The 25,441-nt window shown below is 34.6% G+C and overlaps 1 protein-coding gene across 2 annotated transcripts; it reads right to left on the bottom strand.

Annotated features, from left to right (window-relative positions):
• Nucleotides 1-4,205: 4,205 nt before the first annotated feature.
• LOC128994938 (armadillo repeat-containing protein 1-like) lies at nt 4,206-23,891 on the bottom strand. 2 transcript variants are annotated; one of them, XM_054419782.1, is made up of 5 exons: nt 22,981-23,088; nt 21,274-21,446; nt 19,044-19,215; nt 18,525-18,716; nt 4,206-5,407 (listed from the first exon to the last, which is right to left on the bottom strand). In XM_054419782.1, exons 2-5 carry the CDS (start codon nt 21,435-21,437, stop codon nt 5,225-5,227), a joined length of 711 nt encoding a protein of 236 aa, XP_054275757.1. In that variant the 5' UTR covers nt 21,438-21,446; nt 22,981-23,088; the 3' UTR covers nt 4,206-5,224. The 2 variants fall into 2 exon arrangements, with proteins under 2 accessions (XP_054275757.1, XP_054275756.1); XM_054419781.1 differs by lacking the exon at nt 22,981-23,088 and adding an exon at nt 23,547-23,891 and having other exon boundaries at nt 4,207-5,407.
• Nucleotides 23,892-25,441: the final 1,550 nt, after the last annotated feature.

The raw sequence follows: 25,441 nt of genomic DNA, 5'->3' as shown, positions 1-25,441 counted from the left end.
ACCGTTAGGCGCATAATAACGCTTCAATATACTAAATTATTTGTTTTTTTAAGCTCTACAAAATGGTTTGGAAATAAATTGCAAAATTTTAAGTTTTTTGGGTCAAAAATGGGAAAAACCTATTTTTACCCCATAAAACCCCCCGTAAACACCCGTTCCCATGGTCCGATCATGCTGGATCGCGAACTCGTTCGAATAAACGTAGGTTTACACGTTTGTACCAAATTTCATCAAAATCGGATCATTTTTGCTTGAGTTATCGTGCTGACGGACACATATATATATATATATATAAATATATAAATATATAAATATATAAATATATATATATATATGAATTTGAACGGATGGTGTTTTTGGCCTCTAGGGACCTCAAAACAAAAAAAAAAATTGGTCCCGCGTCCAGGTCTTACCATGAGTACTACGGTAATAGCTTATTCCCTATGTGGGAAATTCGCTAAAACTAAGTAAATTTAAATTTGACAGTAACTTACCCATCTGCTCTTTTGAATGAAAAAAGTGGTTGCTACTGGTTTATATAAATGGGATGTCTATCCTATATTCAAAAGTCAGTGGTGTATTTCTAGTAGTGGTTAGCAGTCTCTGACTTCGGTGCGAGAGACGACAGGTTCGAATCTGGACATATACAAAAACATTTGAGAGGCTTGGTCAGCTTTCTCTTAAGAGATGTAAGTGTTTTCTCTTACCACTGGCGTTCTTTATATAACGGCAAAGGAGTGTGGGTGGTTTATGGTAGTAATTTTTGTTGTTTTTTTGCAATGCGAAGATTGAATTTGTTGTTTTTTGCTACAACAGTTAGATGCATTTCCCGACACTTGGACGCTTACAAATACTGCAGAACCGTCGATAAGAACTTCCACTTTACAATCACGTCGTAAATCTTGGAACCCTTTCGTCTTTATCTTATCTACTATTTATATTTTTGGACGGGAAGTGCATGAATCTTTCGTCTCATTGACTAAGTCTTAAGTGTGACCGCGACATGTACTGACAAACGAGCGTTGTCGTCGATGCTCTCAGCGCGCCCGATGACAGCTGATATTTCCCGCCGCCGCGGGCTCTTTGCTCATCTGATGACAGCCGTTAAGTGGTCGTACAGTAATGCCAACCCATTCGTGTGACTGAAAATAATTATTAGATCTGTTGAGTATATGTTTTTAAGTAAATAAGTTCGACTGGCCCAAATTGAATGTTCATAAGGGTGAAAAGTGTGATATTGTAGATTGATTGGCTGTAATAAATGTGATTGATGAAAATATTAAAAAAAACTATAACCTAAGAATTGGTCACACAAAATCTTTAAAAGTCCTTTGGCTTAAAATAAGTTGCAAGTTTTCCTTGAGTCCACGCAGTACGCAGCGATTTGCCGCCAGATGAATTCAAATGCTGGGTTATAAATTATAAAAGGCAATCACTTATTAACTAATTTATGAGTTAACAATTTATTTCATACATTGAAAAGTTCATTTGTGCAATACACAGGTAGAGTAGGCTGCAGGTTTTGATTATTTTTACCCTGTTCATAACCATGGTTCATAACTTTAAGCTACCCCATTACGTAATATTTCACGAAATCGCTTTATTAAGACAGTCATGGATTTTGCATTTCCCTCAAACTTTACTTAAGATCAGTTTGTTGTTCCTTCGAGTAAAAAACACAAAATAACTAACCAAGGAATGCTGAATTCACACATTCAAACCGTCACAATTTTTTATAGAATCCAGCCGGTAGGCTACATGTTAACACTGATCCTAGCGGCATGAAGCTTTCTTGATCGAGTTAATGGGTAATATCACCAGGTCAGGCGCCGAAAGCTAATGGCTTATAAATAGTCGTCGTAACACGTGTTCCATTCCTGCTTTGAGGAAGAGCGACTAGCGAGGCGCCAGCCGTGAATAGAGCGGGAGCTTTGATATGTGATTGACAGAGAGCGGTATGTAGTTATATGGTGGTGACGTCATACTGCAGCATGTGTGGACTACGGATGAGTGATACAACTACTGCACGGGTGGTCTAAAAACTCTTATCTATTAGGATGAGTAGACAAAGAAAGCTGGTTGGGTTGCTATAACAAGCGCTTGTTGAAGGGGTAGTGGGTTTACAGTAAAAGCTTGGTTTACAGGAAACTCTAATTTTGGAGAATACTTTAATACTTTATTAATAAATGGCGACCATACCAAGTAGGTATTTTAAGCTAAGTATGAATGGAGATGAGTGTAGGATGAGTGGCGCGATCTTGTAGTCTTGTTAGTTGACTAAGGCCGACATGTTCCTTAGACACAGCTGTTAATTAATAGCCCATACAGCTAATGGCAACTAAGGGACCTACAGTTTATGGTGGAGTCTGAACCACATTTTTGCCTTGGTATATACAAATTGGTATAATTATCAGGATAGTACTGCGGATAGTCGTAGTACTCACTCGTGCGGACGTCAATCCACACCAGGGAGAATCGCATCCACAGTGCATGCCTATAAATATCCACAATTCGTGACCTCCTAGTAGCTGGATTACAGGACGACGCCACCCGTCCCAATCAAATGATGTCCTCAAAGAAGAACTAATTGTTTTAGCAAATTACCGTGGGTGGCACTGTATCTAGATAACAGGGTGTTTATGTAATTTTCAAATAAAAAAAAAATGGTTTTTTCAAATCAGAACCCTTATAACATAATAAATTACCAATTTTGATTACAACCATCATGACAACATTCATGATTCATGTCCATTTTATCATGAAATTTAATACAATATGGTTATTTTTTTATTTTAAATTTTATTGAACCCTATGTTAAGTAAGTTTCATGAAGATAGAAGTTTCATTTTTCTTTATGTTGTAGATCTAAAAGAAAGAAAGTTGTTTATTGTAAATGTATAGTTTTTTATTCACTTAATAAGTAACTGTGAAACAAATGCAATCTTTGAAATGTAAAAGGTTTTTTTATGTTATTCGTTTAACTAAGAATCAAATCCAATAAAATAGTGCAATTTGCCCATGGGCTCCTTTGTGTTGATTAAAAAGGGAATAAATCTGACAATTTTAAAGAAATATTTTAATAAAAATCAAATCAGACCAATGGAAATTTACTTAGTCTGTAAGTTTGCTGCAACGGGAGTATTTGCTTGATAATATTGATTTTAAAGTGAGCAAAACAAAAGTTGGTATACACAAAACTAACCGAGGAAGAGGTATGTTTTGTGAATAGAATTTGCTAAATCAATTTCCGCAGTTGAAATTGGGTTGAATGGAGTCTTTTCTTACATTGGAATGGAGGAAAGTACATTTAATTATGAAATGAAATTAAAAATGTCTTAATTTGAGAGGGGAAGTTAGGAATTGCAAGTCCTCTCTACCACTTAGCCTCTAAAAAATAAATAAATCCATATACTTATATAAATTAAATGAAATAATCTAAGTACAGTGGACTAGTTGGGACCAGGGGTGGTTCGGACTAGTGAATAGTTCGGATTACAGAACATATTGTTGTTTTTACATAACAATAGCTAAAACATGGCTAAAATTGATTAAAATTATTTGGGGAAAAGTGAATAAAATGTTTTATAAATTAAAATACAGTGTTTATTTAATACAGTAGTAAACATGGCAAATAAACAGTACTGTACATAAAAAAAAAATACAGTATACAATAAAGAATTGCTGTACTGTGTAGAGTACAGCAATGAGGGGTTCGGATTAGTGGACGTTCGGATTACGGGGATTCGGACTAAAGAGGTTCTACTGTACCATAATATTATGTATTAAATGTACTTATAATATAAACTACTTTAGACAGATATTGGTGAAATTGGCATAAAAAAACCTCCATTCTGTAGAACTGCTATTTATTTTAGGCAAGTCTCTGTTAACAAAGTAATTTATTTTTACCTAGGGTTTTACAATACAAAACGTTTAATGAAAATGAACGTAAATTCATCATAAAGTTGTATGTTAGAATTATGTGAATTGCAATCGAACGTATTAATAGAAATTAAACTTGTTAATGAAATAAAGGTATTTAATGAAACTATGTATTTTTTGTATTTAAAAAACTTAAAATTACTAGGATTATTTCATTTATGACTTGATTAGTTTATCACTTCTGCAATTTCTGATACTGTATAAGGCTTTTTAAATTATAGAAGAATAGGGGTTAAAAATTGAGAACAAACAATTATCAAAGTACAAAAATTTATTTCACAGTAAACATGAAATTTGTAATCTTACACCTAAAAAATATATAAAAAATCACAGCATCACGAATCTTACAGAACTGATGTGAGTAATTAAAGGAACTAGAGACATTGTTGGAGATACTTTTCGTCTTCTGCCAGCTGTTCTAGGTAGATAAAAAAAGTAGGGCAGGCTGACACACTTGCCATGCAGTCTCCCAATGTTTACCTCATGCAAAAGTATCATTTATCTGGTGGTGAATAGCTATAACAACCTTTACGTAAACTTGAAGATAATTAAATCCTCTTACTCCTTAGGGAGTAAAAAGCATTTTAGCCCCTAGGGAGTAAAATTCAGCTGTTGTAAGCTGTAAGTAATCACATTTATCGCAAGTATGTATAGCTCGTTAAAATCGGTTGTATATTATTTTTCCAGTTTGACATTTGGATAATATATTGTACAATAACACAATCGTAATAGTCAAAATGATTGAATCACTTACTAAACAGCTGCATGTATGCATCCACTAAATTGAAAACTAGTTAAAAGTTGTTTTGAGAGGTTCCTTTTTGATGTAAAGTTTTATCATTTTCTAATTTAGTTTGCTTAAATAATGGTGCAATATGACGAAAAATATCGATCATCAAAATCGCAAAAAACATCTTTTAAATCCTCGATCGTAATACTTGAACTTGGGTCGAAAAGGGTCACTTTACACCCTAGTGATGAAATAAACTAAAATAATAAAAAGAGTGATTCCTAAACATCAATGGAGGTTTTAATACCAAAATAACAAAGTATATATAATAGACATTATAAGAAAAAAATAAAAAAAAACTTTCCAGCACTGTTAGAATTTTTTTTACATAGAAGTAAACTATCACATACTTTACATATCGAGAAACTTGCTCTTGTTTAACATTTCTATTCCTTTACAAGAGCAAATGCAGTCAAATACAGTAAAAACCCATTGTAGTAACTCAATAATTTAACAAAAACTCTTGGTCTTTAAAAATTAACAATATTTTGTTCACCAGTAAAAAGATTTTTGGAGAAATTCAACGGTAGAGTTAAGCCAACTGGCTGTTTTGTCTTTGATAAGGAACACGCTAGAGACCGCTTTATCTTTCACGGGAGAATCATCTTCTTTCAGGTACGGCGGGAGTGAAGACAAAGAGTCATCATTGTCTGTCTCCAGAAGTGGAACTAGATACTGGAAATACAAAACAGCGAGTAATTTGTAAATATGGGTTTCTTGAGAGAACATTCTCTTGATAGAAAGTTTGTTAATAAACAAATCAAACAAAAAAAGATGTCATGCAAGTTAAAATATGTACGTTATGCATGCAGAAAATATTAATATGTTTATTGTGCGGAGACATATCTCACAGACGGACTATGAAATAAACCCTTAATATGGTTTGTATTCTAATCTTATCTTAAACAATAATAATTTGAGGACAGAGGTTTTAAAGCATGAGGTTTAATGGTACATAAGTTAAATGATTAATATAGGGTTACAAAAAATTGTTCAGGGGTGGGGATTCGTGCTGGCCGAATCAAAAGATTTCCAATTTAAATTTTCAATGAGTATGGTAAATTATAAATTTAATAATCTTTCAAAAACAATAAATTAAATAGGAAGGATTTTGATTTTAATTAATGGAGGTAAATAGGGTCCAAATGGATGCTTGAGGAGTCTATAAGTTAGTCTGAGTTAATAAATGGAATGTTCTCACCAATCTTCTGTAATAATAATTTTCTTCTTAGTTTAAAGGCTTAAATTCTTCTTTCTTCGGTTAACTTAATTTGGATATTTTGCCAATACTTTACTTTATATTTTCATAATTTATTTCACAACTAATATAGTTTCTATGTGCTCTTCTTGAATAGCTAAACTGCACTCTCCTTTTCATTGTTGTAAATCATTTTAAGTTATGGGGTTCACATAAATAAAAATATGGTTGAATTTTATTAATAATCTTGAACCCAGATGGATGGTGTTCTGATTGGAGGATTTGTTTTTGAATAATAATTTTGGATAAGCCAATGAATAAATTTTGATAGTAAATTATATATATGTTGAGACAATATGGTTTTAATAATATTAACAATGGACATGGATAAATATTGAAAATATAACAAGATTGAGTTTGAAATTAAAATAAGGACTATAATTATAAACATTGAATTTTGAGTCATTACAATATCCCCTCAGAAAATATGTAATTAAATTTTTAATGACATATTTTTGCTAAATGACGAAAAATATATTTAACTTTATACAACAAATAACAAATATTGAGATGAAATTGAGTTGAAACAAAAATCTAACAAACTTAACATTAAGGTTTAACTAGAACAAATTTCAGTTCAAATGAACAAAACAATAAAATAATTCTTAAATAACAAAATGATTACTATCCCCTCCTATCTTCTACAAACATTAAAAACATAACATTAATTTAAGTGGTTAAAACAATTTTTTTTTTTTTTACATAATAAATGAATGGAGTGATGAACAAATGTTGAAATATGAAATGAACATGAGACATATAAGAGATGTATGATTCTTATAGGTACCATGGAGTACATTAAATGAATAGTTGTTTGTGATTGCTTGATGATAACCTCTTATAACTAAATACATTAAATTTGTGATTATGACTATAGTTTAACTATTGGGACAGAGGTAACTGGAGAAATTGGCTTGTTCACTCACTGCTTGTGTGGGTATGATTTAAAATTCTTCCCTTTTACAGCAATGTTTATAGGGTTAAGCACACATTACAGTTTATCTTCTATCTTCGGTTGTGGTGTGTAGATCGGTTCCATGTATTTCTTCATGGAGGATATATGATAGGGTCCATATAATTTATCATTGTAGAGATCACTTATGTGGTATGTTGATGGTCCAAGTATTTCTCTGATGACAAAAGGGCCTTGGTACACTTCAAACAATTTGGCTGTCTCACCATAAATAGCTCTGGATAAGGGATGAGATTTTATGAGTACTTTGTCATTGATGTTTAGAGACTGTGGTTGTCTATTTTTGTTTAATCGGTTGGAACGTTTTCTTCGGGTTTCACTTAGTTTTCTTTCTGCCATCAATAATTTTTGTTCATAAGGCATGTCATTGTTGATTGGGTGATGTAGGTATTCTTCCCAAAATCTAATGTCCTTAATACCATACTGCAACTCATTGGGAGTAAATCCAGTGGATTCATGGTGAATTTCATTTAAACATTGGTTTATCTCTGGTATATATTTTACCCATTTTTGTTGTTGTTTAGAACAGTATGTCCTTAGACATCTTTTGATTTCTCTTATTGGTCTTTCTGCTAAATTGAAACAGGGGTAATAGACAGGGTTGTATATAGGTGTGATGTTCTCTTTCTCTAATCTTGAGGTCCATTCATGACTTTTGAATTGTGTGCCATTATCAGTTTGTATACAGCGGGGCTTTCCATGTTCAGGAATATGTATATTAAATAGTTTGTTGAGTATGATTTTAGTAGTGGCTCTCTGCATTGGGTAAAGTTTAATGAATTTTGTGAATATATCAATGATTATGAGTAGGTATTTTACATTTCCAACACTTGTAGGAAAAGGGCCGATGATATCGATAGCAAGTTGATCATTCTTACTGCGACATGTGATCCCTTTGGCGATCGCAGTCATGTGTTTGTTGCTGATTTTACATCTTTGACAAGTATCGCATGTTGATAAATACTTCCGAATGGTTCTGTTCATATTCTTGAAAGCAAAAGTTTCCTGTAGTAGCTGAAGACATTTTTTGGCTCCGCAATGTAGGTAATGTAAATGACATTCCCATATAAGGTGTGGTATCATGATTGTAGGTACTCTGATTAACCATTTATTGCCCAAGCGTTGATAAAGGATGTCATTATGAATTTTAAAATTTCTCTGTAGCTTTTGTGCTGTTGTGGTATCTGGATTATCATGAATTGTTTCAATGATTGTCTGTAATTGGAGATCTTCTTGCTGTAACTGGGGTAGATTTTGAAGGTCTTCACGAAGTTGTGGGTCCGTAGTTCTTTCTATGTAGTGGATAGTTAATTCATTTGTTATATCACATGAATCAGTTTGTTGGTTTGGTGGAATCCGGCTAAGAGTATCGGCCGTTATATTTTCCGTGCCCTTGCAGTGGATTATTGTGAAATTATATTCTTGGATAGCTAGAATCCATCTAGCAAGGCGGTTGTTGAGGAGTTTACAAGTTTTTAAGAAAGTAAGGGCATGATTATCAGTTATGACTTTCAAATTGGTACCTAATATAATGTATCGAGATTTCTGTAGACAATGAATTATAGCCAATAATTCTTTTTCTGTGGTAGTAAACCGTTGCTCTGCAGGCTGTAGCGTTCTGGACATAAACATGATGGCAGCTTTATCTCCGTTCTCTTTGATTTGATACAGGTGACCTCCGATGGCGATGTCTGAGGCATCAGTCTGTAAGTAGAATTCTTTGGCTGGGTCAGGATGATTTAATACACTGGTTTGCAGGAAAAGTTGTTTGATTTCATTAAAGGTAATGTCATCTGCAGGTGTCCAGATAAACTTATTCTTTTTGGAAGTTAGTCGCAATAAAGGTAGAATTGTAGAGGAGAATTTATCGAGAAATTTATTGTAATAATTAATACAACCAAGGAATGATTTAAGTTGTGTTCTGTTCTTTGGTATAGGGAATTTTAAGATGGGGTCTACCTTGCTTTGATCCATTACAAGTCCTTCTTTTGTCAGTGTATACCCGAGGAATGGTACTGATTCTCTGCAAAACTGAGATTTGTTGAAGTTAATGGTCATGTTAGCTGATTGTAACTTCTCAAAAATGTATTCTAAATGTATAAGGTGTGTTTCAAAATCTGATGAAATGATACATATATCATCTATGTAGATTGCAGTGAAGTCTTCTACGGCTGCATCGAAAACTTGGTCTAATGCCCTTACTAAGGCTGCTTGTGATGTTGAAATTCCAAATGGTGTAACAGTATACTGGTATGTTTTACCACGGAATTGGAAAGCGTTATACTGACGAGATTCAAGCGATAAAGGTATCTGCCAGTAAGATGCAGTAAGGTCAATACTACTGATAAATTTAGCATTACGGCATTTACTTAATATTTCATTTACACTGCGGTTACACTCGTAATCCGGTACGATTATGTTGTTTGCTTTACGTGCGTCCAGACACAATCTTATTTCCCCTGTTTTCTTTATAACTGGGATGATTGGGTTAATGAAGGTACTCTTACTTCGTTCTATTACTTTAATTTGCTCCATCCGATTTATTTCCTGTTCTACGGCAGTTTGATACTGTTGAGGTACTGGATAAACAGTTGATTTAAAATTATGTGGATTATTAACTTTCAATTCATGAGTATATTTTGTACAACAACCTGGTTTTTCTGAAAACACTTGTTTATATTTAAGTAATAAATTGCTTAATTTTCTCTTTTGTTCCCCATTGGTATAGTCATTCTCCATCAATGACTTATTAATCATTTCATCTGTCAGATCGGTGTCCTCGTTGTGTTCTTTCCTGGGTAAGCGATATTCTTCATACACTGTAAAATGGTCTTCTTCATTGTTATAATAGTCATCATAAGGCCTTTGGCAATTGCCTATATCTATTTGACATACTTGTCCCATTTTAATACTCATATCACATTTTAGATTAATATCAGTATCATTAATTGTTAAGCTTAATTTATTTTCATTAGAATCTATCTTTAGTCGGAGTTCTGTTAATGTGTCCATACCAAATATCACAGGTTTAATTAAATTAGGTATGATAAGAAATTGAAGCCAGATGGTCTGATGTTCAATGGTTACAGGGGCATAAATGATTCTTGCAACACGTTTTGATTTTTCACCAGTAGCTGTAGTTATTGTCGTATTAGACAAAGGAAGTTCTTCAAATGGTTGAATTATTTTTTGATTCTCTTTGAAACATTGTTCGGAAATACATGTTATTGTAGAACCAGTATCGATTAATGCTTTTGTTGGGAGATTATTGATTCTAATATCTATTTCAGGGCATTTAACTGGTTTGGATACAGGAAATTTATTATTTTCAGTGGGTTCATTTAATAGGAAATCTTGATCACATATTATATTATTTATCGAATAATTGTTAGGGTTATTTAAAGAATTATTTTCGAGGATATTTGCTGTTGATATCGCTGTAGTTGTTATGATGTTGGTAGTTGATGGTCCTCGGCTTACATCTACAGCGACGGGTCGTTTCCCTGGCTGGTGTATGAGGGGTTGAAATTTGTTGGAGATCTTTGTTGTGTTGCTGTGTCATGTGGACTGTCTTGACTTATCATGGCACATACTTGTTTTTGCTCATTTGTAGGATATGGTTTGCTGTTATTGTAATAGTATTGATTAGGCCTTTGGTGGTATCGGTTTTGATCAGTGAGCGTATTGGTATAAGGATGCTGTCTGTGGTTTTGATTGTAGTTTTTGCGAGGATCATGTCTGAAACGGTTGTATGGCTGATATTGGTGTTCTCTAGGTTCTTGATGTTCTTGGTGTGGTGTCCGTATAGCATAAGATGATGTTTTTGGTTGATAGGCTCGATGGTTAATATCAGAGCTATATGGTGGAGTCTTGTTACGATGTGTAGGACTATTTGGTCGGTGATCCATATTATGGTAGTTCGCAGGTTTGCTCCTTTTGGGTCCATCTCGGATATCTTCTTTTTGCAGAAGTCTTTCGAATGCTCGAATTGTTGTCACGTTCTGTACTTGAATGCTATCTTGGATGAGTTGATCAAATCGTTCGCTTAACAGGATCACTATTTCCTCTTCAGTCATTTGTGGTGTAATGGACTGTAGTAATAGGACTCTCTCGGTAAAATATTCAGTTCTGTTGAGCGTTCCATTAGGTTTGTAATGTTCGGCTTCAATCTTGCTACGTACTCCTCTTTGTACTTCACGGCTCCAGTATTTCATGGTGAATTCTTCGGAGAATCTTTCCCAACTGTTAATGTCTGCCTTAACCAGTTGAAGCCATCTGGACGCTGGTCCTTCAAAACTGACGTCGAGCAGATCTTTCAGAATTTCAACAGGGTCGTTATTAGGATTTCTTTCTATCCTTTTAGCGTAGAACCGTTTAAGTTTTTGTAGATATTCATTTGGATTTATAGTTCTTCCATTGAATTTAGGGATTTGTCTTTCCATTGGGTCAGATCCCGAACATATGATTTGAATAGGATTGTCGTTCCGGATTGGTGAATGATGTTTCAGTTTTAGTGACTGTACTTCACTTTCACATTTGTTTAGAGTTTCAGTAATAGTTTTAATTTTGTTTTGTTGTTCTTGGATAAGATTATTTTGTATGTGTAATTTAGGAACAATTTCATTGTGGATGGATTGTGCATAATATTTAGCAATATTTTCACTGTCGGTTTTTGTTTGTAGCACTAATGCTTTCATATTTTGTTCTAACTTTTGTTCTTGTTGTTCCAAGTTATTAGTTACAAATGTCTGGATATTTATTTTTGATTCGTCAATTTGATTTGTGATTTGAAATTGAAATTCTTTGTTCTCTTGATTTTGGGACTGTTGGTTAGCTTTTAGGACATTTAATTCCTGGCGAAATTCACTTTGTGTTGTTCTAATGTCATTTATTTGTTCTGTTAGAATTTTTTGACATGATTTTATCTCACGGTTTAGCTCTATTCGGGTCTGATCTAATTTTTGGTTTAGTTGTGTGTTGGTTTGATCAAGTTTAGAGTTAAACTGTTCTAGAAAATTAAATATTTTGTTCAAATCCGGTTGTTCAGTAGTTTGCGTAGCTTTAACTTCAGGTGGTTGAGAAGTTGCGTGTGTGAACGTTGGTATTACGTCATTGGGACGGTTTTCAATGGTCGGAGACTCGGTCTCTAACAGCTGGAAACTTGCTTCGGGCGTCTTCGTTAACCCTCGGATGATTCCGTGTGTCGATGTGGTTCTAATATCAGCTGACTGTGAATGTGTGCTTTGATTGGCTGCGGGTCTTTGGTGTACTTCAATAATCTCGGCCCGGTCCGTTGATTCTGATTGGTCGCTCTCGTTCCGGTTCAAATCTTCGACACTGGGTCCACTGGGATTGAAACGTTCCGAACCCGAACCGGTGTTAGATTCATCTTGGCCTTCTACATAGGTTAGGTTTTCCATTTCTTCTGTTGACAGATTTGACGATTCGTCTGATTCGTGTTGTTGAAATGATAATGCAGGATAACGTCTCGGTTGTCTCAGATTATAGTGATTATCGTTATCGTTGTTAGCCATTTTGTTTACGACGGTGTAAGGGAACAGGGATATTATAGGACAAGTTGGGTATCGTTATAACAATAATGAGCTAGGCCTACGCTTTACGACATGAAATAAATCTGTTTTACCTTATAGTAGCCTATTTATTTTTAGAATTACAAGTCGTTTAGTTAGTACCTAATATTGGTGGGACATAAGTTGTGGGAAATCGGGATTCTTAATCCTACCTAACTTCTTAAGAGTAGGCCTAACATACGTAAGTAGCCTATTAGCCTATTGGTATTTATTAGCCTATTTTAGATTGTCTCAACATACGATTATGAAATCTTTTGATTCAAGCCTATTACGTTGGGCGCCATTGAAATAAACCCTTAATATGGTTTGTATTCTAATCTTATCTTAAACAATAATAATTTGAGGACAGAGGTTTTAAAGCATGAGGTTTAATGGTACATAAGTTAAATGATTAATATAGGGTTACAAAAAATTGTTCAGGGGTGGGGATTCGTGCTGGCCGAATCAAAAGATTTCCAATTTAAATTTTCAATGAGTATGGTAAATTATAAATTTAATAATCTTTCAAAAACAATAAATTAAATAGGAAGGATTTTGATTTTAATTAATGGAGGTAAATAGGGTCCAAATGGATGCTTGAGGAGTCTATAAGTTAGTCTGAGTTAATAAATGGAATGTTCTCACCAATCTTCTGTAATAATAATTTTCTTCTTAGTTTAAAGGCTTAAATTCTTCTTTCTTCGGTTAACTTAATTTGGATATTTTGCCAATACTTTACTTTATATTTTCATAATTTATTTCACAACTAATATAGTTTCTATGTGCTCTTCTTGAATAGCTAAACTGCACTCTCCTTTTCATTGTTGTAAATCATTTTAAGTTATGGGGTTCACATAAATAAAAATATGGTTGAATTTTATTAATAATCTTGAACCCAGATGGATGGTGTTCTGATTGGAGGATTTGTTTTTGAATAATAATTTTGGATAAGCCAATGAATAAATTTTGATAGTAAATTATATATATGTTGAGACAATATGGTTTTAATAATATTAACAATGGACATGGATAAATATTGAAAATATAACAAGATTGAGTTTGAAATTAAAATAAGGACTATAATTATAAACATTGAATTTTGAGTCATTACAACTATAGAGTCACCAATGTTTACTTCACCAACCATCGATGAGTCATAATTTGACGATTTGTTTGCGTTTTAATTTGTAGGACTAAACATAGGCTTTCTATTATTATTTGTTTTGTAAATAAAAATGTGTGAAACTACGTTTAATGATTACATACTGTATTTAAAAATATATATTATTGCATTAACCTGTCTTGAAGCTTATTTATGCATTCAAAGCCAATTTCAGTTATTTGCCAGGCATTTTAGGTTAGGATTGCATTATCAACGGTTTTGACTGACTTTAGTCAGTCAAAACCACCCAACTACTTATTATCATGGATAACCAGGAGTTTAGTAGGAACAAAATCACTCACAACTGAGACTTTTGTTCCTGCCACCACAATCACAATGGTCCTAGTCCTATGTTAAAACTTTTCAGAGATTAAACAAAAATTTCTTTAAGTAGTTAAAGACAAAGCAAAAATTATTTCACTTTGTAACTTGTATACAAACAAGCAACCTTAAACAATGTTCGTCAACATTAACTATGTTTTATTTGAAGAAAACCACAATACAAGTCCAGTTTTGCAGACAAAGATAGGGCTTTCTCGTTCTTGTGCAAACAATTCTAATAATGATGAGTTCCTCCCTCTAGGCAGAGCAGCCCTTATCAAATACAGGCATGGAGCTAACTATTTGTGCAAGGCCTTTCATTAAGGGGGGGCTATGGGATATTCCAAGGCCACATTAAAAAAACAGGCCGTAATGCTCGTCCAGCATGACGTCACGATAGAAGATGGCAATGACGTAATTTTGCCGTTTGTGATCAGCTGCTTGTTTTAATCTTTCATTGGAAAATAAATAAATAAGTACTTATACGTCATAGCCGTCATCTATCGTGACGTCATGCTTGGCGAGCATTACGGCCTGTTTTTTTAGTGTGGCCTTGGATATTCCCTACGGGAGAGGAGTGTTCAGTTCTTTCACCTAATAATTTTCTTTAGCCTTTACTTAGAACAGCTGATGATTTAAAAAATGATTCATACTGTACAAATAAACATTATTGATTCCTGTTCTTCTTGAAAACATGACTTATTTTTTTCTCTCTTAATATTTCATTTTTATTCACAAACACTCCACATTATTTAATGGTCCTTCGATCCAAGATATTACTTAAGCGATTTGGAATTACTTTCTTCTACTAAAACTCTTCATACATCAATATTTCCTCATTTTACTCATTGTTTTCTGTGCCTTTGAACTCTTACCTAACTGAACTCTTATTTCCACATTGGAACTCTTAACCCACTCATTTACACTTTGTGAATTTTTTACATTTATCTCATCATCTTTGTACAATGGCATCTCCAAATAGTGATTTTAAAATTGAAAATTATACACGACTCACATCTTTTATTAAAACTCGTCTCAAAGAAATAAGAAACATCGTTGATCAACATGTTGAACAAGAAGAAACATTAACAGTTGTGCAACACGAAGCCTTAAAGACTCTCATGCAAGAAACCCAGAAGAAGAAAGAAGACTTTGATTCTTATTTTTATCGAATTGTAAGTACATCAAGTGAAGATGATTTGAACATTGAAACTTTAGTTGAAGATGAAGACCAAATCAGTGAACTATTCATCCACATCACCAGCTACATTAATGTGCTGCTTTCAAAAATTGGTTCTAACTCTTATTTGGCCAAGGTTAATTGCAGTTCAGCTCAACCTCACAAAACTACTGCAGTGCATGTAATCAACCCGAACTCATCAAGTCCAGCTCAACCTCCGAGAGCAACTGCAATGAATGTAACCAACTCAAACTCATCAAGTCCAGCTCAACCTCAGAGAACAACTGCAATGAAAGTAACCAAACCGAACTCATCAAGTCCAGCTCAACCTCAGAGAACCACTACTGCAGTGCATGTAATCAAACCGAACTCATCAAGTCAGTTTCAAATCAAAGGCAACGATATTATACAACCTGGAACAAAACTCATCACAATAAAGAGGCCAGTGACAATCACAATACCTAAGTTCGCAAACACGATGATTAGAAATACCACAAAGACAGTGACAAAACCTCAACCAACGAATACAGATACAACAGTGAGCTCAACTACCTTGACAAGTGACAGTGCTGATCAACCAACGAATACAGGTACAACAGTGAGCTCAACTACCTTGACAAGTGATAGTGCTGCCATCCAACCTACCAACATTTCTGTCATCCCAAGAGACAGTACTGTTATCCATCCTACCGATAATGATACACCCCATCCTACCGATCGTGTTGCTGTTAAACCAACAGACAGTGGCACCGCTTACACAACCCACAGTGCAACCACTACAGTAAAGACAGTCAAGCAATCCAGGCAAGTGGTTGAATCTTCCGATGAAGCTCTGGACAAAGGCTACTCTTCATCACTAACTACAGAGGAAGCGCTCATCCTCCAATCTCAACTTGTTGAATTACTCTTGTTTCAGTAATTCAACAAGTTGAGATTGGAGGATGAGTGCTTTGAATTGAAGAAATGTGTTATGAACTGTCAAGACTTGTTCACTTCTGTTACTCAATCTCATCATAAAACACCAAAGTTCCTTCAAAACTCTGATGCTCAACATTTCAAAGAGCTAGGACTTCGGTGGTCTCCAGCAACAGTTTTTAAGGTGTTTCCCAGCAAAGATGGTATAGGTTGAAAATGAGAAGTAGAAAACTGCAAACAGCAGCTATAGCCGGCCTACAACAAATTTTTGTGTTAATGTGTTTTGTTCTAAACTAGGCTAACTGTTGAAGTGAGGACACTTCAAGGCCGGGAGTATGTTCAGTTCTTTCACCTAATAATTTTCTTTAGCCTTTACTTAGAACAGCTGATGATTTAAAAAATGATTCATACTGTACAAATAAACATTATTGATTCCTGTTCTTCTTGAAAACATGACTTATTTTTTTCTCTCTTAATATTTCATTTTTATTCACAAACACTCCAAGGAGATCTGGAGGCTATCCTACAGAATTTTCTTTGAAGAATCATGCTTGCGGTAATTTTTAGCATTTTGGCAAAGAAAAAGCATAATCTTGTACACTCTGAAAGATTATGTTTAGTCTAAGAGAAAAAAACAGGTTGGTATGATTTTGAGTAGTTTGGAAATAAGTTTATTCTTAAAAATATTCTAGACTTAATTAATAATGTAAAACATAATAATTTACTATTGTAAATTAATAACATATATTGTATTACTAATAATGAGTGTGATGGAGGTGAATTGACAACTTTCTCACCAATGGGCAAAAGGCTCATCAAGTTCACCCTGCCACTGGTGTCAAACATGTTTTGAAATTTTTTGGTAGCTACTTTCTCGAAAGAAATGAAAATCTCCTTCGTAGGTTTTTAATTCATCAATAATCTAGCATACAGTAGAACCCCTCATATCCGGCCTTGGTTTTACCGGTCCTCTGTTTATCCGGCCCCTTCCAGGAAGCCAATATCAAAATTTTTTTCTCACACCTTACAGACGTTTAGATACAAGCACTAGTCTTTGTGACTGCTCAAGTCATAAAATAAATTGTTCTCATTATTTATCTGTTTGTTTATACATTTATTTGCTGAGTCACTATACTCAGTTGAGCTAGTAGGCCTAACCTCTGATCAGTTGGCTGATTATTTCCAAAGTGGGTTTAGTACAGTACAGTACGAGTACATTAATTTTTGTATTTCACAAAATGGTTAAGAATTTTGAGCAGAAATGCAAGTACCATTTAAGTCCTCATGATCTTTAAGTGCAATTTATTGTCATTTTTACCTCCATTTAATATGTTTTGTTACCTGGAATCATAATATTTGTACATTCATTACTTATAGTACCGACTTTAACCTACAAATATTTTTTTTCCTTTTTACAGACATGTTTATTTTTCTAAAAATGATCCCAGAACAGAATTAAATGATACTTTTGATTGCATATATTGATTACCTATTATTATTAGGTATGAATTGTCATTTTCATAGTAGGTTGGTTTATCCGGCCAAATCGTTATCCGGCCAGGGGCTTGGTCCCGTGGTGGCCGGATATGAGGGGTTCTACTGTATTGCTTAGATATTTTGCGCGCCTACATCTGTACATTATTATATTATTTTCATTCTACCAAAACTAGTACTTCCACAGTGCAAGGTCTAGAGCACTTGCTCCACTCGCTCCACCCTAAGGACGGAAATGACTCTTACTGAATCCAATCTTGAAAATGTACCAAAATATTATAAATTAACAAATAATAAGAAAAAACAGAAACACTTTCTATATTAAGATTCCCAAGTAGGAAACTTTAAATTTTCACTGAGTAGTGTTCATATCTCAGTCAAAATTCTAATGAAACCTATTAAAAATTGAACAACAACAAATTTTTCTCCACATAAACAGTATATGCAGGACAAAATAAACCTAACATGCATGATCTAAAAGTCTTAACTGTTAAGTTGCAATATTTACAATTGTATTTAGTTGTTAATGTCTTGTGTATCACATATAATTGTTCAAAATCAGTATCCTGTACTTTTTTTGCATGCAGACAATTAAGTTCAGTTACATCAACATTCACACAACATTTCATTTCAATAAATTATTATTTAAGTTTAAAATAATATTAAGAGTTGCTGACCAGAGGGAAATTGAGAGACAGCTAAACACACAACACACTTAAGAATTTTATATTCGTCACAAATACACTACAGAAGAACTTCGATAACAAGACTCTCATCGGGTTTGAATAAGACTTGTTATAAGGTTGACTTCTATTTTTGCTATAACTTGTGATTAGAGGTCAATTAAATTCAAGGTTGAAAATGATACTCGTTATCAAGGGTGACTACTGAGTAGTTATTGAGGTTCAAGTGTACGTACCTCCTGTCCGTATCTATTCTTGTTGACAAGTTGTGTGGTGAGTCCCACCTCGTCGTAAATGGCCTCAGCAATGTCCACAGCCTTGGCCTCCTTGTAACACAGCGCGTTGCACCTCTGGTGGAGTACATTCAATACTACAGACACAACTCCTGGGACTTGTACAGCTACAGACGACACTTCTTTTTCATTATCCTAAGTAACCAGACAAAATGTAAAAAACTTTTCTATCACTAATAATTCAACAGTAAATAATTTTGCAAAGGAAAGTCCTACTATATACATAAAACAAAATTATTTTGCAAAGACACCAGTGAATTATTGTTTAAGCTTGAGTTTCCACGTACTGTATAGGATATCCGACATGCTATTTTGTGTTTTAAGTTGAAAATTTGGAAAACGGCAATCTAAAACATGCAGGAATCAGCCATTCTGCATGTTATAACCAAGTGCAAAATATGCCAGTTCTTTCTAAGGAAACTGTAGGATGATAATTGATATAAGATAAGTATGTTTACTTACATTGTTCAGTCCGTGAATGTGAAGCATAATCATTTTGTTAGCTCTTCTCTTTTTCATATTTTCTTCCTGTGTTCTGGTCCTACTTCGAGTGCAATGTGCAGGGTATTCTTTGCAGTCTCTTTTCTGCATTAGCTGCATAGCTTTAGTTTTCAAATTTTCCGGCATATCGTTTCTAAGAGAAAAAAAAAACATAGCCTATATAATCTTAGACGGTAAAACAATTAAATGTTAGTATCCTATGTTTTTTAATGCAACACTATTCTCGTTACAGTATCCATAACTGATCATAAGGTTTTAAATGAACTATATGAACATTTTCTGATTTTCATTAACACGTTCGCTGCGAGAATCCTATTGGCGGGGCGGTCGGATAAGTGACACAGCCTCGGCGTACCAGTGAATCAGCAAACGCAATAGGCATTAGAGTATTTCAGTCTTGACCCGAGGCAAAAAAGCGGCGGTAATGGTTCTGTGGTACCCCAGAGTAGTTGTAGTTCACTGAAAAACTAACAGATAGCAGCACTGCCTGGATACATAGCACGTGTCTTTGTAATGTGGCTCGAAGAGAGAAAATGAGAAGAGAGTCTGGCGTTGCCAGACGAGACTTTAGAGGAAATTTTACTACCAAAATAAAACCCAACCTACACCAAATGACAGAGCATATTTTAAGGGATTTCCACTGGGCGACAGTGGCGCCGGACTTACCGGGGGTCTGGGGTATCCGAGGCCCCCCCCCCCCCCGGAAATTTTTGCATAATTTAAAGTGAAAATCAAACATTTATACGTATCTTTTAATGAATTTTTCGATTATATTTGCTTGTAAATAGTCCATATAATCTCACTTAATTACGTAAATATTCTAGAACGTTGTATCAGGCCAAGGCTCCCTTCACAACCTCTTGGGCCAAAATCATAGCTCAATACTCTAACATATTTACATAGGTAATGTAATTTTTTTTAAATTCCGATACATTTGAAATGTGAATTATTACAAAAATATGCCGGCACCACCTATAGTAACTGGGCGACAAAGTCTCAGCATTGTGTCGCCCAGTTAATGTGTTATTTTATGCGCTGCCAAATGAAAGTATAGGAAGGACCAGCACAACATGCTGACATAGTTTAGTTGATCACCGAAAAATATGGAGGTCACAGTAGACAAACTTGTACAACACTGCACCGTGACTCCGACCAGAGTCGTACACACGCTGTGCCAGTACGGCATTAATATAAAATGTAACATATAAGTTTGAGCAGTCAGGACTTTGATACTTTTCAACCCTAAGTGGAATCATTTTATAGATATTGGGGAAACACTTGGTTTAAGAACATTAATGAAAACATTTAACACAAGCTAATACAAGAAAAAAAGAGTAGGGTAAAAGTGTAAATGTCAATTCAAAAATTATAATTGAAAGCATGTGGAATATTATAATTATAAGATAATATCTTCTGTATCCAATAGTCAATGATAACATGTAACTAGGTGTCTGAGTGCTTACCAGTTAAATCCTAAGAAAAGTTATTGTAGCTCTTTGACGGTTTGAAACTGTGCCCAGCTCTCCCTTAGTTACTAAACATTCAATTAGTGATCCTGATTAAATAAACAGCTGATGTTAATCAGTAACAAATAACGGTACTTTCCTGTTAAAGGGAACATTCATTATTATCGATGATTTTTTCCTCGATATATCGATGTTTTTGTTTTCAGATCCATTACAAATTGACAACAAGAAATGAAACTGTTCTAAGCTAACCTAACATAACCAACCATACTTGCTGTACCATTTAAAAATTCCGTTTGGGTTTGAATATAAAAGGCAAGTTATAAACGCGGAATTTTTAAATGTTACAGCAAGTTTGGTTAGTTATGTTAGGTTATTTATTTTAGAACAGTTTAATTTCATTAACGTTTGTTGATATTGAACAATATTTTTCGTAATTGTCAGCTGATATGTTTCAATTTGTTAATATCGATATATCGAGAAAAAAATCATCGATAATAATGAATGTTCCCTTTAACAGGAAAGTACCGGTACCCAAATAACATAAGGCATCTCAGTCTTCCAATGCTCATTGTCCAAGTTCCTATTTAGAATGAAATCCCCCTTAGTTGAATTTTCTCGCACAAAAGTGTATTGTGATGTTAATCTGCTTACTCTATTTCATATTTAAACCGTCACTGTGTGTACATGTTTTAGTTTTCTTAATTTAAACATATGTCACTTACCTAGAGGCAATTAGTTCCACCGATTCAAACACCCCAAATGTCCTCTTCATTTCATTAGCATTGGAATCATTTTCGGCAAAAATTAGTAATGTCTCAATCGCCAAGTCGATAACTTCTAGGCTAGCATCTTCTGAGCTCAAACAAAATGCAAGGAAAGGGAACATTGTTTTATCCTGAAAAAAGGTATGATATTTAACAAAATTTAACTTGAGAGCAGAGAAGTTTTTTCATTATTTAGGAAATTCGTAGTTATTGAATGTATGCATTATTCACTAAGAAGGCCTGAGTTTATCGTAAAACACATACTGGCCAACATACAGATGATACAGCTGTTGCACTTCACCAGCTGGGATGTAAATATAACAAACACACCACCGAAAAGTAACACACTCAATAGAAGCAGAAGTGACAAGACACAACGCGGAATGAATCAATTGGTTGAATTGGTCAATGAATGTGATATGACGCAAAGACGGTCAGATTCAGTATCTTAATCTAGGCCTATAGATTTTTCAGCCCCGTCAAACACAGTGTCAGGTAAATTTTTGCTATATGTGAAGTGGGCTAAGTGGCTTCTACAGTGGGGAATTGTCCGTTAGTGATGTAACTTACGCCTAACAAAGCAAATAGGCACAAAGGAAAGATTGTCTGAATCACAATGGTAGGTATTTTGTGATTAATAGGTACAAAAATAGGCCATGTGTTGACAGAAATTAACTTTTTACAGCAAAGTTATAACTTAGCAAGTTTGAATGAAAGACAATAAAACTGGGCCTTATCTTAACACGTTCACTACCGCAATAGTAGGCTACAAAATCTTTCATTCATATGAACCAGTGACACACACATATATGCGACGGTCGGTTTCTACCCATAGACTACCGTCGCATATGCAAAAGTTACACAATTTACTATTGTAACAAATTTCATTAGCCTAAGTAGGTTTTTGATTTGTTTAATTATAAGCTTTGAACACTACCTCTATACCGTAATTCAAGAAAAGACTTTTGTGTAGGCTAATTAATTTTAATTTATTTTGTAACTTTGTAGCAAAACATCATTCTGTTCATTTGTTCAGTTATTACAGTAACTGAAAAATATGTTTTTTTACTCACTTTCACCTAAAAACAAAAACAAAAATTAACTGTCGCTGTCGCATGAATGCGGCGTTTGGGCTATTTAAAAAAAATATAGTTACCTAGTAATTTTAACTATTGTCTTCGCTATAGTTAAAGCGTGTTATAAGTTAGTGTCGCGTAGGGCGTCGCAAATATGCAACATTACAAAAGGTTATAAAAAATGTAAAAAACAAGAATATTTACAAACACGATTGCAGCGTATTACAAAGTATAAATAATCACTGTTTAACAGATTTTCACCTATTGGCTGCATCTGCACATACTGTTAACCAAGTGAAAGCCAGTCTATGTGTAAGATTAAAATGTATACCTGGGTCTGTGGCAATGAGTGGCGTCGCATATGCAACGCTTGGTGGCAAACTTGTTAATAGCCTACTCATTTAACTTAAACTTCCTAGTTATAGAGGGACTTAAATATTAGTATCCCCCAAACAATTCATTTAACCAGCCCACTCAAACCATCAGATCTGTGGTACGTTGGTCCTGAGGCCATTTATTTTAGAGCTGGATTTTTTTACCGGAGACCAAAAATAACTAGGCCCTACATAGTTGGAAAAAACATACCTACTTTAATTTACTGTCCAAATTTGACATGATTACGATAAGCGGCCTTCAAGTTCTGCCTCCCAGAAGGCAGTGATGTCGGCGAGGATTGAGTTGAATGTTTTTCCTTCCAGCTGCCACATGTACTCAGCAAGTAGGTAAGTATACAGCACACTGCAAGGGTTATGTAAGGTTGGGTTGGAATATGTTTGTAGGACTTTCCTCGTTTCGTTATGTATCTAACGATACCAGATACAGGCGGTGACAGATGATGTGCGCGATCCGGTCAACAACCTGACCTTGGCCAACTCAAGGGGATTTGGCGGGCCAAAGTATGACTCATCTGGTGGTAAGTATCGCGCGATTCATAACGAAACGAGAAAATTCCTACAAACATATTTAGACTTACTACAGACACATAACCACCACAGCGCGCTGTAAGTTATAGGCCTAAGGTTGGCCTCCGGATAATAGGCTACCAAAGTACCAGATCTGTTAAACCAAAACAAAATACGATTGAAATACTAGCCTTAGTTGAATGGTGTAACTTAATAAGATTTAGTTAGATGCCAAGCAAAGGATTTAACCTACCTTAATGTGAACAGCATGTCCGGAATGAGCCTTAGCCAAGATATTATATTTGGTTACAATGCCCAATAAGTCGTCACTCATTGTTAATCCCAAAAAATTTACAAATCCAAAATTTCGTCTGACTTATACCAACACTAGCATACAGTGTTTGGAAATGGATTACTACAAAAACTAAAACTTTACACTAACGAAACTATAAGCAATAAAATAACGGCAACAGCATTACAAGAACCAATTTAAATGTTGTTTACATTACATTTTTCAACAATTAATTATTCCATAGTAACTATCAACAGTGTTGCTTTGCTTGCTTCTGCTTTCGTTTCGCTTTCTGCTTAACTTAACTTCAGCTTCTCTCTTCTCTCTCCAAACAAACAGTCCAAACCATAACCAAATCAAGAATCAAGTTGAAGTTGAAGAAATTGAAATTTACTCGGGCGGTATTCTTCATCCTGTCAAATGAAATGCTACCAACACAATCAGATGAAATTACTTGCCTGGATATTTTAATACTCACAAAAATACCCTATAACAGTACAGTATGTACAAAGGATGCGAAAAATTGAAGTTTTGAACGAAATATCTATAGTATATTAAATATCAAAAGTATGCCTATTATAGTTGCCTATAAAAGCTGTCCCAAGGTTAGGGCATCGAAGCTCGAAGCTGTTTACAGACTGTCGAAGGTGTTTACAGACTTCCATCATAGTAGGTACCTTTAAAACCTGCTGCAAAGTCGTTGACCAGAATTTCTGGATAGAGACTCTGTCAAGGATAAAACAAAAAATACTATATTACTTACAATGTTTTATGTGTTTAATAGATATATCTCCCAAGTATCTAAAAAGATTCTGTTTCACTTTTAGGATTGTTTGAACACGTATTTATATCTTGAAAGTAGGTTGCTTTGTATATGAAATTATGGAAATCAGAATGACAATGAGGATTGTGCTTATAATGCAGCCACAGTCGGGGCCACAGCGCAACCCCCACTCGCTTCCTCGTCAAAGTCACGATTTATGTGTCAAAGTTTGATCATATTTATTATATTATATTACATAATTGTGGTTATATTGATGTCAAAATTATTATATTTAATTTAAGGTACCGGTAAGTGCTATCCTTCTCCGCCTTACCTGAAATAAAAAAATTCACATTCTTGTGGAATACCGATAAGTCACAGTCTGTTTTGTTTACGTAGATAATTATAAAGTGTGAAAAATACTACTTTGATGATCTTTCTTTTAGTAACCGATATGGATTCCAATACATAATTGTTTCGCCTACGTTTACGATGCTTAGGTAAAAGTTGAAGAAATAGTCCATCTTCTTCACTTGACGACTATATCATTCACACTGATAAACTACAACATAGTGTACAAGTCTGTTTAAAATTCGGTCGGATGCGCGACCTCGCCACACTTGTTGCTACTCCTAGCCACACCTGTGGCCACCCCAAGGGACTAAGCAGTCGCGGTAGCGTGCCACTCGAGTGGCCACGCATCATAAAGCTCTAAGTGGTTATAGTACGTGCCTGGTAATCAAAAGGACACCAGTTTGATCCTGAGAAAAGTTAGAAGTATTTCTTATGGTTTAAACTAGACCTAGCACCCAGCTGTTCTTGATCGTTGGCTCTTAATAAATGGCCTTGGAAAATTAAATAACTGGTCTTAGTCAGTCCCGTAACTAAAGGTATCTCACTTCATACTCCCTACATTGGTCTTCATTCCACTCATATTTGGGTTGAATGAAATACGCACCAGTGCGCCCCCATCCCATTGGCATCAATATTTGTTACCGTGTTTGGGCAGAGAGCATAAACCAAGAATTAGACATACTCTTATACTACCACATACAATAGACCACCATGATGGTCTATTTTCTGTGGTACTATT

The sequence above is a fragment of the Macrosteles quadrilineatus genome, unplaced genomic scaffold (assembly GCF_028750875.1).
Source record: "Macrosteles quadrilineatus isolate MER2022 unplaced genomic scaffold, UCM_ALF_1.0 Scaffold_5__1_contigs__length_97177068, whole genome shotgun sequence".
Classification (NCBI taxonomy): Eukaryota; Metazoa; Arthropoda; class Insecta; order Hemiptera; family Cicadellidae; genus Macrosteles; species Macrosteles quadrilineatus.
The sequence above is the reverse complement of the archived record's forward strand: the minus strand, read 5'-3'. Positions and strand labels throughout refer to the sequence as shown.